Source organism: Heteronotia binoei, chromosome 4 (genome assembly GCF_032191835.1).
Source record: "Heteronotia binoei isolate CCM8104 ecotype False Entrance Well chromosome 4, APGP_CSIRO_Hbin_v1, whole genome shotgun sequence".
Lineage (NCBI taxonomy): Eukaryota > Metazoa > Chordata > Lepidosauria > Squamata > Gekkonidae > Heteronotia > Heteronotia binoei.
Genome location: NC_083226.1, coordinates 307,374 through 325,983, shown reverse-complemented (window position 1 = coordinate 325,983; position 18,610 = coordinate 307,374). Strand labels below are relative to the sequence as shown.

The 18,610-nt window shown below is 52.8% G+C and overlaps 1 protein-coding gene across 1 annotated transcript in view; it reads right to left on the bottom strand.

Annotated features, from left to right (window-relative positions):
• TM9SF3 (transmembrane 9 superfamily member 3) overlaps positions 1-18,610 on the bottom strand; it is an 86,801-nt gene that overhangs the window by 18,793 nt on the left and 49,398 nt on the right. The window contains exon 8 of the mRNA XM_060236660.1: positions 4,301-4,395. Coding sequence (XP_060092643.1) covers positions 4,301-4,395 — 95 coding nt within the window. The remainder of the gene's footprint in view (positions 1-4,300; positions 4,396-18,610) is intronic.

Below are 18,610 nucleotides of genomic sequence, written 5' to 3'. Positions count from 1 at the left end.
TGTAGCCCTCTTTTACAATGGACAGAGCCCACCTGTCTGTGGAGATCAACTCCCAGGCAGGCAGGAAAGGGCGTAGGCGGATGGAAGAGCCAACAGTGGGAACGATGACGCGTGCTTGCAGGAAGTCAAACCCCCTGCTTCTGGGGACGAGCCCCCTTGGACTTGTTGGAGGGTTGGGCCCCGTAGCGGTTCCTGCCGTTACCGGGGTAGGGAGGCCGTTCTACTTGCGCAGAGCGAGGGCGCCACTGCTCAGGGGAGAACTTCTGGTAAGGCTTCTTGGTCCAGGGTTTGGGCCACTGCTTGGATTTAGAAGCCTTGGAAGAAGATTGGACGCCCAAGTTTCTGGATGTCTTGACACTCTTATCGAACTCTTGCAGCGCCGTGTCAGTTGTGGTGCTGAAGAGCCCGTCACCTTCAAACGGCAGGTCTTCAATGAAGGTCTTAGTGTCTTGGTGCAGTGCAGTCGACCTGAGCCAAGAGTGCCGCCGGATGCAAACTGCAGATGTAATGGCTTTGGCTGAAGCTTCCACCATGTGTTTCGCTGCAGCCAGCTGCTGTCTGGCCACAGCGAGACCTTCCTTTTGCAATTTCATTGCAGCCGTCTTCTTATCCTCACTTAAAGAAGAGAGGAAGGGGGAAAGCTGTTCCCACACGGCATACTGGTATCTAGCCATGCAGGCAGCATAGTTAGATACCTTGATGCCGAGTGCCCCCGCTGAATAGACCTTGCGGCCCATCCCATCGATCTTCCTGCCCTCCTTGTCCGGTGGGGAGGAGTGAACCTTCCTTGCCTTCGAGGAGGAAGAGACCACCACTGAGTTCGGACGTGGGTGGGTGAACAAAAATTCAGCACCTGCCTCCTGGACCCTGTACATGTGGTCCAGGCGTTTAGAGGAGACCGGTGTCGAAGAAGGCTTCTTCCAAGGTTCTTTGACGGCCTGAAGAATCACCTTGGTAACCGGGAGGGCCACCGCAGTGGACGTGTTCCTTTGCATTATATCGAACACGTTGTCGTCCACTACGGGTTCCGGCTGGGTCACAGGCAGTCTGAGGGTGGCAGCAATACGTCTCACAAAGTCCCCATAGGACTTCAGATCCTCTGACGGCGAAATCGGAAGGTCCTCCGCCATCTGGGAGCCTGGTGAGGGTTCCAAGTCCTGAGCCTCACTGTCCGACTCCGATGACGAAGAGTCACGTTGGGTGGAATGCTCCGAGAGCCTCGGGGTCGACTCTCGCAGTGGAAGTTGAACCGGTTGTAGTCTACACGGGGCTTCGACTGGAACTAGCTGTCGATCCGGGGGAACCGACGCCGATGCCTTCCGGGAGCGATGCGAGACCCTTGACACCGAAGAGAACTCCGAAGCTTGCTCCCAGTCTTGGTAGTCCTCCGGGTACCAACGGTAGGATTCGTAACGGGAGTAGGGAGGCTGCCACCGACGCTGCTCCCATGGTGGTATCGGGAAGCGTTGCGGGGTATAGGGTGGGTCTCGCCTGGGTCGGGGCTTGAATGGCGGGTCTATGACCGGTGCCGAAGCATCCACCTCCGACGCCGAATCGCTGATCGACCGTCGACGTGAGCCCGAAGACGAAGACCGTTGGGTGAGGTCAATCTCCGGCTCCTGCTCCGACGCCGACAGGCATTGTTGGGCTGCTGGGCTCCGGCGCGGAGAAACCCGAATCGTTTTCGGCGGATTTGCCGATGTCGATGAGCCACCCGACGGGGAAGGAGTGCGGGGTCGCTTACGCTTCTCCTTCGATTTCGCCTTTTTCGGAACTCGGGTCCCCGAGTCCTCACGGCGTTTCTTAGCGGGCGTATCCACCGAGCCCTCGCGGGGACGTTTTGTGGAGCCACGCTCTTCCGGCAGTTCTAAAGTCGGGATCGGAGCGGCATCGGCCGATGCGAGCTCCTGTGCCGGGGTGTCAGTCGATTTCGGTGCCGATACCTCCATCGGTCGATGAGGTCGAAGCGCCGATTCGGTTAACGCCGCCGATAATCGAGCCGCACGGTTCTTCCTAGTCTGTTTCGAGAACCGAAGGCAATGCGGGCACGACTCTACTCTGTGCGACTCCCCCAAGCACAACAGGCACAGAGAATGGCCGTCCGGAGGGGCAATCTTCTTCCCACAAGCACGGCAGCGCTTGAAAAACCCCCAGCGACTTTCCATAAGCAGTCGCACGAAAGCAATTTCTTTCTGCTCAGAAACGCCTGAGAGAAAGGCGGGGGAAAAGCGAAAGCGGAATACCCCAAGGGGCAGTCCGCCGGACAATGAAAAAACGCTTTTTTTTTTTTAACTATCACTAACTAATACTAATAACTAACTAACTATTTACAAAGACAAACGGGCTAGAACGAGAGAAAAAGTACTCTCACCGACCGGAGAAGCAGAAAGGGAACCTCTCTTGCGCAGCGGTCAGAAAGGAAGTGGCGGGATCCCCGCGCTGGCGCCGGTGGGCATGCGCAGTGGGTCGCGTGCGCATGCTCAGTGGCGCCGAGCGCGAAAAAATCCCGGGCTTTTCAGATACCGATTCGGGGATTGGCGCAGGCGCACTATCCCATGAGTGTGAAGCACAGAGACCACGAAGAAGATCAGTCCTCTCTGTTACCTATTTTGGGATCAACCAGCGGATGGATTCCCTCCTTCCTCATCATCTGCCTCTCAAAGACAACTGTTCTGCACCTCTGTGAAGGGTCTCACTTAAATGTCTGCCTCCCTCCTGTTATTCTTTTTAATCCATTGTAGTACACTTTATTTGAAAAGACTTTGATTCCACTTTTCAGTCTAAAACTCCTGAAGTGGCCGACACAAACATGAAGAAAACACAATCCAGCAAATGTCCAGCAAACAATCACACACAGCAGAAGGGGAGGGAAGTGTGACATGAAAAATACTCTGACAGGACAGCTGCCTTGGAAGGAAGGGGGCCTCTGCACACGGGCTGTTCTCACAAAAGAGAATCAGACAAGTAACAGTCTGGATACCCACTGGTGGTTGCCACGGCAGCCCACAATGCTGGGTGAAAACAGGGCAGTGGGGGAATCTTCCGGCTCACCTAACACACCTGTTGTGTCAGGGTCTGGCCTGCACTTAGTGGGGGTGGGGGGGTGGAGGTGAGCGGATAGGATTGGGGAGGGAAGCCAGAACGCCTGGGGAGGGGGTTGTCTGCAGGCAGAAGCTGGTGCTGGCACAGCACTGGGAGGGGGCAAGCTGGAGCAGGCAGCAGCAGAGAGTGGTGGAGGTGGGGCACAGGATGTCCCGTCCCCCACCATTCCTCAGAGGTCCCTGCTTGTCCATCAACCACTGACATTTTATAAGAAACACACTTTGTGACTGGTGCTGCATATAAAGCTTGACTATTATTCTTAATACTGTCTGTAACAAGGTCCATTCAAAAGAGTTTCCGGCTCAACATGAGGAAGAACTTCATGACCCTTAGAGCAGTTCCTCAGTGGAACAGGCTTCCTGGGGAGGTGGTGGGCTCTCCTTCCCTGGAGGTTTTGAAACAGAGGCTGGAGCACAGGTGTTGGATGCATTTGGTAGGAGGGTTGGATCTGACCCAAATGGGACTTTGTGGGGCTGGACCAGGTGTCATAAAATGTAATGTGAGGTGGCAGAAAGAGCAGGCAACTTTGGCAGCCTCATAGCTTCAAAGGGGAAGACAGGAGGGAGGGGGGGAGAATAGAGCCCCATGGGCAGGCTGGTTGTGATTCGCGGGCCAGGCATTTGAAACCCCTGGGCTAGATGGCCATCTGACAGCAAGGCTGATTCTGTGAACTTAGGTAGATCATGAGAAGGAGGGCAGGAAGGGTTGCATCCATTCTTAGTTCTTGTGGCCCTTTCTTACACATTGCCACTTCAGGGTCAGGCAGAAATTTTTTCCAGACCAGTCTGGCCAGGGATCCTGGAGGGTTTTTGCCATCTTCTGGGCATGGAGCAGGGCTTCACTGGGGGTGGGGAAGTATTTGTAAGTTTCCTGACCCTGGAGATCCCTTCCAACTCTATGATTCTATGATTTCCAAGGCTGCTTAGCTTCTAGTGAAAATACTGTTGGCAACATTAAACTGCGGCCATAATGTTAATTTGTTCTGAAACACATTTAAGGTATTTGTGTGACAAACAGATATTTGCTTTGACACAAAGGTATCTTAAACACTCCAGGGAATGTTTACTGGTGTAGATAACCCCAAAAAGGCAACAGCAGCACTGGGAAGCAAGACTAAAGTGCTCCTCACATTTTTTAAATACGATGGAGCTACAAGAGTTGTAGTAATAACAATAATGTAATAAACAAAACAGGTTACCTCCTTGTCTGGCGTAAAGACTTCCTCCGAAGTAGCCATTCACGGGGGATGTTGCAGCATAAACAAAAATAGCCGTACTTAGCATTGATCCTCTCCTAAAACGAAAGACACATATTTTTGGCTGCACAGATGACTGCCTACTATTAAAAGCTGCCACAACAAGCATACATTTGGGGGGGGGGAGCAGCTTACTATCAGATAAGAACAAAAACCCCTGTAGGCAATGAGATGGGGCAGCATCCATTACTGAGGGCAACAGCTTCACAATCAGATACAGCTCGTACCAGCAGCATATTACAATTAAGTGGTGTAATTAAACGGTACTTGGAATAAGGAGCATTAAACTTCACTAAAACGTTAAAATACAATCTCTGACCAACTCAGATTTCTAACACCTGAATTACCTAATGATTAAAGCAATCCTCTCACAGATCTCTAGTGGGTGTTGTTTTCTCTCTGCTGGACAGCATGGTTACTGGGTTTGCTAAACCCAGCAATGAGCCATACCTGCATTTCATGCTGGAATATGGCCAGCAAGGTCCCTGTATTGTCCAGTGCCACCCACCAAGCCTGCAGATGGAAACCCACCCAGTTTGCAGAAACACAGGGACTTGCAAGGCATCCCCAGATCTGTCCAGGTGACTTTTACTCCTATTTTATGCTTGTCACTGTATGGCCACAAGGTGACTCACAGCTTTCATTACAAATCTCCATCCATTTCCGTTCCACCTCATGAAGAACCCTGTTCCAATAAGGTGCTACTGGGCTCAAATTTTGTTCTACTGCTATAGACTACTAGAGCTGCCCACTTGAACATCAATTTCAGTAGTCTCCTAACTGAAAATGCCACATGCTGCTTCTTTTCGGTAGAAGAGGACATTAGAGTACTAAAACAAAGCAATCAAACACTGAGATTTCTAGAAATACTCCAAGATAAATTATGAGAGAGATTAGACCACACAGAGCTCCAAAGACTGCAAGTGTGCCAAAGGTGGTGCCAAAGGTGGATACAAATCACCTGGGGCAAACGGGGCCTTGGCTGCTGCTTGTATTGGATGAGTCACTTTTCCTATGTCGGGAAGGTGCCGCTGGGCTCCCTTTCTTGTAGACACTGAGCCTGTACAGAGTGGAATTGCAAAGGAGCCCCAGGAGTCTTCATTCTTGGTCTCCACTGGCAGATGATTGGTCCTTCAAATGACTGGCAAGTGAGGCAAGTGCTTTCAGCTACAGGACTGAGGGATGGGATGTGGCAATGACTGAAAGGGAACAGGGGCCCTTTTACCTCAGTGGGGGTGGGGGGAGTTCCTAGTGGGACACTGTGGCAAAGGGCTGCTGGGCCCCCCGGAATCTGCTAAGTGGGCCACTTTCTACTGTGATGGGGCCAGCTATGAAAGGATGCAGCCCAATCGTAAAGAGGGAAAAGAAGAAGAAGAAATTGGATTTATATCCCGCCCTCCACTCCGAAGAGTCTCAGAGCGGCTCACAATCTCCTTTCCCTTCCTCCCCCACAACAGACACCCTGTGAGGTGGGTGGGGCTGAGAGGGCTCTCACAGCAGCTGCCCTTTCAAGGACAACCTCTGCCAGAGCTATGGCTGACCCAAGGCCATGCTAGCATGCTAGCAGGTGCAAGTGGAGGAGTGGGGAATCAAACCCGGTTCTCCCAGATAAGAGTCTGCACACTTAACCACTACACCAAAAGGGGAGTCTCCTGGCATTCATGCTGAGCTGGCGTCAAGCGCCAATTGCTGGGTCTCCCTTGGATTGCTAGAACGTTGTCAAGATATTTGCCACTGGGGAAGTGATTCCTGTGAACCACAATAAGGTTACCCACCCCATTTTACAGGATTTGCTTTCAAATTTAAAGAAGTTTTTAAATCCTTCACTATTAGATATCGTCAATTAAATCACTTAAGTTCAAGCATCAAATTGACTGATTTAAAATGACTGATTTAAAATGGATCATAAGTCAAGCCAATTCTAATATTAGGGATGCTATTTCAAAATTTACCAACTTTTGGAAAGAGTAAAACAAACAAACCTGTATATCAACAAAAAGTGGCAAAGAGAATGCACTACCCTATCAACTCCAGTACAATGGAACAATGCATGGACTACATATGAGAATACCACAAATATAACTTCACTCAAACGACAAGCATTTAAAATGATCTCTTTTTGGTATTATACTTCTCAAACAACTGGCATACATTTTTAAAAGGATCTCGATCTTTTTACATTGGAAACTGTGTAATCAAATAGGGCCTTATATACATTGTTGGCTTCTATGCCCCCAAATTTATTCATTTTGGACACAAATATTGCAAAAATCAAAGGTATTATAGGAATAATGTTAAATCTGAAACCAGAGGTTATCCTATTGAATCTTAGATCAGAATTTAAGTTGTCATCCTATCAATAATAAAAGAATAGCTCTTCTGATGTTTTTTTATTATTATTATGTGTTTATTTATATTCCGCCCATTCTCCCATTGGGGGCTCAGAGCGGCGTTATTAGCAACAGCACAGAAATGGAAATCCAAAGTTACCCCTACTTTAAGTCTATGGAATCTTGATATTATGGATAAACTAACAGATATGTCTAAAACAGATGAAGGAAAAACAGGTTTCCTACCTGTAACTGATGATCTTCGAGTGGTCCTCTGTGCAGTCACACTTGTGGGATTAGGCGCCTGCGCCGATCTCGATCGGTAAACTTCAAAGCTGTGGATTTCCGCGGGTCCGACCCAGCGCGCATGCCCAGGCGCCCCACTGCGCATGCCCACAGGGACGGCCGCAGACATCCCGGCAGTTCCTTCTGGCCGCCGCGTCAGCCCCACGGCGGGACCGGCTGCAGCGGGGAAGGTGGGCGGGTAGTGTGACTGCACAGATGACCACTCGAAGATCATCAGTTACAGGTAGGAAACCTGTTTATCTTCTTCGTGGTCTCTGTGCATCACACTTGTGGGAGATTAGCAAGCTCAAGCCTACCTGGTGGAGGGCCAGCCGGTCCATCAGACTGAAACAGACTGCAACACTGCACGGCCCACCGAGGAAGCTTGTCTGCGTCGCAGGTCCAGGGCGTAGTGTGTCACGAAGGTGTGCGCCGAGAACCACGTGGCTGCCCTACAGATGTCCTGCAGGGGAACTCCCTTCATGAAAGCCTCAGAGGTAGCACCCGCTCTAGTCGAGTGGGCACGGAGCGGACCTGGAAGAGGCTGCTTCCGGAGAAGGTAACACAAGCGAATTGTCCCTGTAATCCATTTGGACAGACGCTGAGACGAAATGCGTTGCCCCAGAGAGGGCTCCGCATATGACACGAACAACCTAACGTCTTTCCTAGAAGGGCCCGTACGATGCAAGTAAAAGGAGAGCGCCCTCTTAACATCAAGGGCGTGCAACACCCGCTCATAGTCATTGGCTGGAGAGGGAAAGTAGACTGGTAAGTGAATATCAGAATTTAGATGAAATGCGGACACCACCTTGGGGAGGAAGGTGACATCTGGACGCAACGTGGCCCCTTCAGCCGAGAACACCAAGTAGGGGGAGTCGCACCTAAGTGCTGCCAGTTCTCCAACCCGTCTCACCGAAGTGATTGCCACCAGGAAGGCCGTCTTCCACGCCAGGAGGTGGGACGAGCACGTCGCCATCGGCTCAAAGGGTTTCCCTGTCAAAGCCTTAAGAACCAGGGGAAGGTCCCAGGCAGGTGCGGGGGCCCTAACCGTGGGGTACAGTCTTGCCATGCCTTTCAGAAACCGTTTAGTGTCCGGGTGTGCGAAAGGTGAATGGCCGTCTATCGGTCCATGCTTTGCGGAGATTGCGGCTAGGTAGACCCTTACCGAGGAGGGCGCCAAGCCACCGTCCAACAGCGAGACTAGAAAGTCCAGTATCAAAGATAAGTCCGCCCTATCAGGCACCATGGAACGGTCTGCAGCAAAGTCAGCAAACCTAGCCCATTTGGCCGCATAAGATCGTCTCGTGGAAGATTTTCTGCAGTTCATGATGACGAACTGGGCCCTGTCTGAGAATCTGGGTCCAGACGCCAAGCCGTTAGGCGCAGATGAGGAATATCGTGATGCAGGACCTGCCCTCGGTGAGAGAGCAGGAGATCCCGCACTTGAGGGAACCGATGGTACATCCCCCCCGACAGACGGAGGACCACCGGGAACCAGGACTGCCGGGGCCACCACGGAGTCACCAGAATCCCCCTCGGGCGTTCCTTCAGGATCTTCTGAACGACCTTGGTGAGGAGCGGTATAGGAGGAAACAGGTAGATTACATGATGCCTCCATGGCACCAGGAGCCCGTCCCCCAGCGCTAAGGGGTCCGCACCTCCCCTGCAGCAGAACAGGTCGCATTTTGCATTTTGCCTGTTAGCAAAAACGTCCACCTCCGGAGTCCCCCAACAACGGAAGACCGGGCGTAGGAACTCCCAATTGAGCTCCCACTCGTGCAGTAGAGCTCCTCCCCGACTCAGAAAGTCCGCCTGTGAGTTCATATCTCCCGGGAGGTGGGTTGCCCGCAGAAACACTCCCCGAGAGATGCAGAGCTCCCAGACCTGGAGAGCCAGCTGACAAAGCCTCTTGGACACTGTGCCCCCCTGCCGATTGATGTAAGCCATGGCAGTGGTGTTGTCCGTCATCACAGCTACTGACCTGCCCTCCAGGAGCGGTAGAAAGGAGCGAAGGGCGTGAAATATGGCCAGCAACTCGAGGAAGTTTATGTGTTGACTGGCGTGGTGGCCCGGCCAGCGGTCTCCCACACACATACCCCCCATGTGGGCACCCCAACCCCACAGGGAGGCATCCGTGGTGAGCGTGCGAGTTGGCTCCGGCTTGTGAAAGGGAGCCCCTTCTGTCAGGCGACTCTTCGAGCCCCACCAGGACAGGGACGACAGAATCTCCGCCGGAACCGTGAGCAACCGGGAAGGGTGCTCCACGTTGCACCTGAAGCTCCTCAGAAACCAGAGCTGTAGGGGCCTCATCCGAAGCCTCACGAACGCAAGGACAGAGGTTGTCGCCGCCATAAGTCCCAGAAGCCTTTGGAGTGTCCGGGCCGGAACAGATGGATTCAGATGGAGGGAGGACACAAGCTTCACTATGGCGTCCGCCCTGTCTGCAGGGAGGAACGCCCTGCATACTCGCGTGTCCAGGATCGCCCCGATGAATTGCACTTTCTGAGAAGGCGTTAGATGAGACTTCTTTAAATTTATTTGGAGCCCCAATTCGTCCACCAAGGTCAAGGTGATGGAAATGTGCCGCAGCAACTGCTCCCTCGACACCGCCACCAGGAGCCAGTCGTCGATGTATGGAAAAAGTGTCACACCTTGAAGCCGTAGGTGAGCGGCAATGACCACCATGGTCTTGGTGAAGACCCTTGGAGCTGTACAAAGGCCGAATGGTAGGGCTCTGTACTGGAAATGGTCGTCTCCGACCGTGAAGCGCAGATACTTCCGATGCCGAGGGTGGATGGAGATGTGGAAGTATGCGTCTTTCAGATCGAGAGTCGCCATCCAGTCTCCTTTGCTCAGGAGGGGGAGGATATAAGGCAGGGATGTCATTCTGAACTTGTCGCACCTTATGAAGGCATTCAGGGCCCGCAAGTCCATGATCGGCCGGAGGCCCCCATCCCGCTTGGGGATCGCAAAGTAGCGGGAGTAGAACCCTTGACCTTTCTGGTCCCTGGGGACCTTCTGGATGGCATGCTTCTGGCAGAGCGACCTGACTTATATTTATTTATTATTTATTTATATTGGGATTTATACCCCGCCCTTCGCACCGAAGTGTCTCAGGGCGGCTTACAACATGATAATACAAATACTACAATTTAAAACACTTACAAGTAAAATTAAAACCATAAATTAATAAAAGCAAGATAGATAAAAACCGGCGGTCTACAGATGCATTTTGTTCCATCCAAAAGATTTCCTTGTCAGTCAGTATTATAGGCCTGCCGGAAGAGGGCTGTCTTACAGGCCCTGCGGAACTGCCCTAGGTCCCGCAGGGCCCGCACCTCCTCCGGCAGCTGGTTCCACCAATAAGGTGCCGTTACTGAGAAGGCCCGATCCCTGGTGGATTTTAGACGGGCCTCCTTTGGCCCGGGGACTATCAGCAGGTTTTGTGAACCCGAGCGTAGTACTCTCTGGGGAACGTGTGGGGAAAGACGGTCCCTAAGGTAGACAGGTCCTAGGCCATATAGGGCTTTAAAGGTAATAACCAACACCTTGTACCGGACTCGGAATATTACTGGCAGCCAGTGCAGATCCCGGAGCCCCGGCCGAATGTGCTCCCGTCTTGGGAGCCCTAATAACAGCCGGGCAGCAGCGTTCTGCACCAACTGCAGTTTCCGGGTCCGGCACAAGGGTAGCCCCATGTAGAGGGCATTACAGTAGTCTAACCTCGAGGTGACCGTAGCATGAATCACTGTTGCCAGGTCGTCACGTTCCAGGAAGGGGGCCAACTGCTTCGCCCGCCGAAGGTGAAAAAACGCGGACTTGGCAGTGGCTGCTATCTGGGCCTCCATTGTCAGTGAAGGCTCCAACAGCACCCCCAGGCTCTTAACCCTGCCCGACGCTGTTAGTGGCGCGCCGTCAAAAACTGGCAGGGGGATTTCCCTTCCCGGGCCGCAGCGACCAAGGCACAGGACCTCTGTCTTCGCCGGATTCAGCTTCAGCCCGCTCAGCCTAAACCACCTAGCCACTGCCTGTAACGCTCGGTCCAAATTTTCTGGGGCGCAGGCGGGCCGGCCATCCATAAGCAGATAGAGCTGGGTGTCATCAGCATATTGGTGACACCCGAGCCCATACCTTCGGGCAATCTGGGCAAGGGGGCGCATGTAGATGTTAAATAACATCGGGGAGAGCACCGCCCCTTGAGGCACCCCGCAATCAAGCGTGTGTCTCCGGGACAGTTCCTCCCCAATCGCCACCCTTTGTCCCCGACCGTCAAGGAAAGAGGAAAACCATTGCAAGGCCAACCCCTGAATCCCTGCGTCGGCAAGGCGGCGCGCCAGAAGCCGATGGTCGACCATATCGAACGCTGCCGATAGGTCCAACAACATCAGCACTGCCGAGCCGCCTTGATCCAGATGCCGCTGAAGGTCATCCACCAGGGCGACCAGCACCGTCTCCGTCCCGTGGCCCGGGCGAAAACCAGACTGGTAGGGGTCAAGGATAGAAGCGTCCTCCAGGAAGCTCTGTAGCTGCAACGCCACTGCCCTCTCGATAAGTTTGCCCAAAAAGGGCAAATTCGATACCGGCCGATAGTGTGCCAATTCGGTCGGATCTAACGATGTTTTCTTCAAGAGGGGACGGACCACCGCCTCTCTGAGCGCTGATGGAAAATGCCCCTCCAGTAGGGATCTATTTATGATATCCCGTATAGGATATCTTAGCTCCCTCCGGCAGGTCTTAATAAGCCAGGAGGGGCATGGATCCAATTTACAAGTTGTTGGGCGTGCAGATAGGAGGATCCTGTCAACTTCTTCCAGGCTGAGCGCGCCGAAGCCGTCCAGGACGCGATCCGAAGACAGGCACGGAGCCTCAGGTTCGCTAACTGTATCTAATATGGCAGGAAAGTCGGAACGGAGCGATGCGATTTTATCCGCAAAAAATCCGCAAAAGCCTCACAGCCAATTTCCAATTCATTAAAATTTGGTCTGCCCTGTGACAGCGTTGTAAGGGTCCGGATTGTATTGAACAGTTGTGCCGGGCGCGAAATTGCGGACGCAATCTCCGCCGCAAAGTAAGTTTTCTTTGCGGCCTTGACTGCCATCTCATAGGACTTCATAACCTCTCTATAAGATGTTCGAGTCGCTTCGTCTCGAGTACGCCGCCATTGCCTCTCTAGTCGTCTGAGTCCCCGTTTCAGCCGACGCAGCCCCTGGTTATACCAGGGTGTCGGCCTTGCGCGAGGGCGCAGAGGACGCCTAGGCGCGATCTCGTCGATGGCTCCGGTGAGCCTATTATTCCAGGACTCCACCAGGTCATCGAGGGAATCGCCAGGGGGGCAGGGATCCCGCAGAGCCGTCAGGAACCGTTCCGGGTCCATCAGGCTCCGCGGGCGAGCTAAAATAAGCTCGCCGCCCAAACGGGGTTGGGGTGGGACGTCCACACGAGCCTTGAGGGCATAGTGATCCGACCATGGCACCGCTATAGAAGCAAGATCGTCCACTAAAACTCCCGACGCGAAGATCAAGTCTAACATGTGACCGGCCTGGTGAGTGGGTGTCGTAACTACTTGGGAGAGTCCTAGTGTCGCCATGGAAGACACTAGGTCCATCGCCTGATTGGAGGTCACGTCATCGGCATGGACATTGAAGTCACCCAGAATCAAAAGTCTCGGGTGCCTCAATGCCCACCCTGTTGCAGCCTCCATCAGTGATAGTAAGGCGCTGGCCGGTGCGTTAGGCGGTCGGTACACCAGCCAGATCGCCAACCCCTCCCCAACATCCCACGCCAGGCCGGCACATTCAATGCCCTTGATCTCCGGAGCCGGGAGGGCCCGGAAGGAGTAAACCTCTCGAATGAACAGGGCCACCCCTCCCCCCCGCCCGCTAGTCCGCGACTGGTGAAAGACCGAGTATCCCGGGGGCGCGATCTGGGAGAGAGCTACGGTCTCCCCATCGCGGACCCAGGTCTCGGTCACGCATGCCAGGTCCGTGTCCTGTTCGAGCAGGAATTCCCGAAGGATAGAGGTCTTATTATTAATGGACCTGGCATTACATAACACCAGTGACGGAGGCGAGTAATCTCGCCTTGCCCCCTTACCTGTCACCATCGGGATGGGACGCAGGCTGGAAGGTGGTCGAGCGCTATCTCGTCTCGATCTCCTTCCCTTCCATTTCTGCCTGTTCCCACCGTCATACCTTCCCCTCCCCAGGAGTACCGGAATCCCCAGACCAATCATCTCTCACTGGTGCCACCAGCTCCTCCACTGACTGTATCTCCTCTCAACCCTCCCACCTCCAATTGGCCTATCAATAAATAAATTACCCACTAATATTCTAATAGTTACTTAATCTGATAGTTGCTTTATCTAATAATTACTTAATCTAATAGTTATTTAATTTACCCCCCACGTAACCCATCCAATCCACTAGCTAACAATAATAAATTATATTTCCAATTGGCTTCTTAATTAAAACTCTTCAATCATTATTATCCCCTATCCAATTAATTTGCCATAAATAGTTCCATTAAATTAGCTAGTCAATAAAACAATTTAAATAACCAATAATTAATCCAGTCTTAACAGTTTAAATAACCAATAAATTACACCAATCTTAATAATTTGGGAGATAGGATCCAATGGGTAGGAGGGAACAGTTTGTACCAAATAAAGTGCTGGGGACAATAAAGTGCAAATGGTCTTAAAGGTCCTTATTTGACTAAAGTGCTGCTGGTTTTAAGTCCAGGTGTTTTAAAGTGCTGGTGACAATGGAGTGCAAATGATCTTAATTTAAAGTGCAATAATGTCTGTAAGGTGCGGGTATCTTGGTCTGAGTCTTAGGCGTTGATCTCACATGAAGGTGGCGCACAACACGCCATCCAGAAGGCCCGGAGACCTTCAGTTCTGACAATGGGAGGAGGGGGGGAAGGAAGAGAGGGGAAGAAGCCAGGGCCGTCGTCCCACCGGCAGACCCGCTGCCTTGGTACCTCGCCCTGTCCCACAGTTCTCTCACGCCGTCGCCACTACCTCTAGCCTCTCGTCGGCGTCCACTCATTCCACTCCCCACCACTCCAGTCCACAGGCCTCCGGTCTTCGTAGTGGGAGAAGGGGGGGGGGGGAAGGGCCGTCGTCCTGCCGGCACCTCGCCCCGTCTTGAACTCCCGGACGCCGCTGCCGCCGCTGCACAAATGCCGCAGCCTCCAACCTCTCTCCGGCGTCCTCCAGCTCCCCAGCTCCCCGGTCGGCACTTCTCTCCTCCGGTGGCACGCTCCGCCGACTGCTCTCAGACCTCGGCGCCGCCCGCTCACCGACCTCAGCGCTCCACACTCCAACTCCACTCCGCTGCACCCAGCACTTTCCCGCCGCGGCCCTCCGCCCGCGCCCGGCGTTTCCCGGCCGCGGCCCTCGCCGTCCTCGGTATCGTCCCGGCTGGTGAGTACTTTCGCTATTTTCACTTTGTTTTCAAGGGAGGCAGTTCTGATTTCGCCTTTGCCTCCCCCAGCAACTATATAATTGGTACAATGTCCTTGATGGAATCTGAGGAGGTTGTTTGGATGGAATCGGCATCTAAATGCTGTTATGCAGGGAGCTTCAGCGTCCCGCTCCTCCTTGCCGCCGCCATCTTGCTTTCCATATTCCCATACTTCCATACTTCCTCGCAGAGGGTCAGAGAAGGAGCCGTAGAGACAAACCTCGGGGTGTAAGGGCGGCGGCAAAATTCTATGCAGTAACCCAGTTTGATTATCGACAATACCCACCGGTCCGAAGTGACACGGGACCAGGCAGGGAAAAATTTGGCAAGGCGGATAGAGTCCAAGTCCTGTGGACCAGCCACAACGGGAGGAAAGTCAAAGGCCCTGCTTGCCCTGCTTGGCAGCCTTCTGGCGGGCCGGTTGGGTGGAGGATGGGGAGTACTTATGTTTCGACTGAAAGGAAGGTCGAGTGAAAGAGGCCGATTTTGAGCGTCACTGTCTATCGGGTGATTTGGAATATGGCTTCTTTTGCCAAGTCTTAGGCCACTGACGCTTGGATGGAGGGCGCTGTCCGGACACCCCCAGGTTTCTGGATGTTTTGATGCTTTTATCCAGCTCCTGGAGGACCGAGTCCGTCGTGGAGCTGAACAGACCTGCTCCATCAAAGGGGAGATCCTCGACGTACGCCTGTGTGTCAGGTTGAAGAGCCGTGGATCTCAGCCATGCATGTCTGCGCAGGGAGATAGCCGATGTGAGGGCTTTCGCGCACGTGTCACCTGAGTGTCTGGCAGAGTTTAGCTGTTGCTTTGCCAGCGCCATACCCTCCTTCTGCAACTTCCTTAATGCGTTGCGGCTCTGCTCAGGGAGGGATCCCATTATGGCGGAGACTTGGTCCCAGAAGGCATATTGGTAACGGCCATAGCATGCAGCGTAGTTGGCTATTTTAACCCCCAGGGAGCCGGCAGAGTATAATCTTCTCCCCATAGCGTCCAATTTCCTGCCTTCCTTATCTGGCGGGGTGGAGTGCGTCTTCCGCGCCTTGGAGGACGACGATACTACCACCGAGTTGGGTCTAGGGTGGACATAAAGGAATTCCGCTGACGCTTCCTGGATCCTATACATATGATCCAACCTGCGAGAGGAGACAGGTGTAGAGGAGGGTTTGTCCCAAGAAGCCTTGGCTGTCTGCAACATGACATTCGTGAGCGGTAAGGCAATCGCCGTCGAAGTGTCCTGCTGCACAATATCAAAAACCGTGTCAGTCACAGTAGGTTGAGGCTGAACAGTGGTGAGGGAGAGGGTCTGGGCCATTCTCCTTATAAGATCTCCGTAGGATTTGAGGTCCTCAGACGGAGATATCGGCTGTTCCTCCGAAGTCTTTGGAGGCGGTGAGGCTTCACCATCAGAGGTTCCCGATGAGTCCTCCACTGACCTGGAAGATGGGTCGGGAGAGTCTGAGGGTTCAGATCGATGCCGGGAAGGATTCTCCTGGAGAACCGGTGTAGACTCCTTGGCTGGTGGAGAACGCTTGGGTTCGCTCTGGACTGGCCTGTCGGGATCGGGGGGTTTCGATGTTGATGCCGATGGCTCGTTGCGTTGTGTCCTATGAGACATCCGAGAGCGATATGAAGTCTCAGAGGCTTGGTCCCAGTCCCTCTGTGGTTGTTGGAGCCACGGAAATGGGTGCTGCATGGAGTAAGCCCCATACAGGTACTGCCACTGCCTCTGGTCCCAGGGGACCTTGGTGAGTAGACGATGTGGTGAAGGATCGTCACCTCTGCGGCGAGGAGAACGGCTGCTGGACGATCGGTCCCGACGAGGAGATCGGTGCCAAGCAGGAGAGCTATCCCGATGGGGAGATCGGTGTCGAACCGGAGAGCCGTCCCGACGGGGAGATCGGTGTCGAGCAGGAGATCCACGGGGCTGCGAGACCGATCCCTCGACTGGACTATGCCGGGTACCGATGCGTTGTGCCGATTCGATCTCCGACTCCGAATCGGAGATGATAAGTTGAGTCGACATCGACGCCAGCTGAGAGCCCGGGCGCTTGACTGGTGACGCGAAGAGCTTCAGCGGTGGAACAATCGGCGCGGTCGGATCGACCGGGGATGCTGGAGAGGACTGAGAGTCCGATCTCTTTGACTTCTTAAGCTTCTTTTTCTCCGAAGGCATCCCTTTGTCCTCCTTGGGCCTCTTTGCCGGCACCGAGGACTCCAAAGCGGCTACCGAACCGGATCGCTTCCAGGGTTGGTCGGTAACGACGGGCCGCTCGGTATCGACCGGGGTCGATGACGACTGATCCGTCTGGCCGGGCCCGGATTCAGTCTGGTCCGCTCGCGGGGAAAGCGCTCGCTCCATCAGGGCAGCTGCAAGACGGGCCGCTCTGTTCTTGCGCGTCTGCTTCGAGAATTTTGCACAATGGGGGCAGGAATCAGGCTTGTGCCGTTCCCCCAAGCACAGTAAACAAAGCGAATGGCCGTCTGGTGGGGCAATCTTGCTCCCACACTCGGAGCAGCGGCGAAAAAATCCCCACCTCCTTTCCATACGAAGGAGGACAACGGGAAACGAAGAGAGAGGGGGGGGGTGTCCCAACCCCGAAGGGCGGGAAAACGAAAGGAAGCCCGCTCTCTCGATAGAATAAGGAAAAAACCTACACTATCTAAACTAACTACTATACTAACTATATACAGCTAACTATACAAATCCGAAAAAGGACAAAGTTCACCGACCGTGGCAGAGAGATCAACCGATCAGCGCGGCGGTCAGAAGAGAACTGGCGGGATGTCCGCGGCCGTCCCTGTGGGCATGCGCAGTGGGGCGCCTGGGCATGCGCACTGGGTCGGACCCGCGGAAATCCACAGCTTTGAAGTTTACCGATCGAGATCGGCGCAGGCGCCTAATCCCACAAGTGTGATGCACAGAGACCACGAAGAAGATCAGGAAATAATAAAAGCAACGACTCTATGGACTGGTTTCTTATTTTGTAATATTTACAAAAGGAAATTCCAGGTATAATCTCAGTTTTACACCTTTAGTAAACATTAGAAGATTTATTGACAATTCTATTATTTTTGTACTAATAGTATTAATATAATGGCATCAAGCTTCTTTTTTGAAATGTTTTGGATTTTTGGTTTGCAGAAAATGTAATAAAAACATTTTAAAAATTCCTCACTATCATGACTTTATTTTTTTTTTTGAGAGAGAGAGAGAGAGTGTCAGACATTGTAACTTGCTTTAATCATACTATAGGTAGAGATGCTGGCTTGACATGACTAACCCCATTTTGTAGGCTGCTATACTTGCTGTATTGCTACTAACCCTGAGAATAAAGATCTGCATTTCAAACAAGGGCAGTTGCTAACCGCAAGGGAGGAATTTCTCACTTGGTACAAGGAACATCTGGGGCCTTTGAAGATGGCATGCCCCAAGGTAACCAGCGAGGTTCCTTCCCTGAGAAAGAGATAAGGGAGCATGGGAATCGTCAACTGTCTCTTAGAGTGTGAGAATGGTTTTATTGTTGTGCTTTCATGTACTATACAAAAACACCAGGCTTGGCCTTGGAATGTATCAAACTCAATTTGCTTCTACACCAGACCGCTTGTTCTCAAATAAATGGATTAATTTTGAAACAAAATGATTCGTTCTTATTTGAAGTTCCAACGTCTGACAGAGAGATTGTAACTGCAGCTTGCTAGCCTCAGGCCATGTCTCCCTTTCAACTGAGGATCCAAAGGAGCCTTTTAACCCTGTTCCATAACTGCGGAGGTGGAAATGGTGCTCCAGCCACAGAGGGTTTTCGAGGCAAGAGAGGAAGAGCGTCAGCCTGCCTCTGTTGAGTAATCAAGAGCATTTGTAGCCAGGGCTGGCTTGGTATTTGTTCAGGAGAATCAGAGTCAAACATTCCACAAGATGGAGCTGATTCTGCTGCCGGCAGATCTGATGCCACCCCCAGGCCTGCTACACAACTGCACTTTGGAGGAGCTCAATACTGGATGGGGCATTCAGCTGAGGAGTCTCTCTTAGATGTACAATTCTTAACCATTCAAACATCCCAGCTCCAGATCCCCCGTCCGGCAGGCCCACCCCTCACTCTACCCTCATCAGCTTTCAGCAGGGCTCTCAAGCACAATTGTGAGTCACATCGCTGGGCTCCAGCAAAGCCACACTG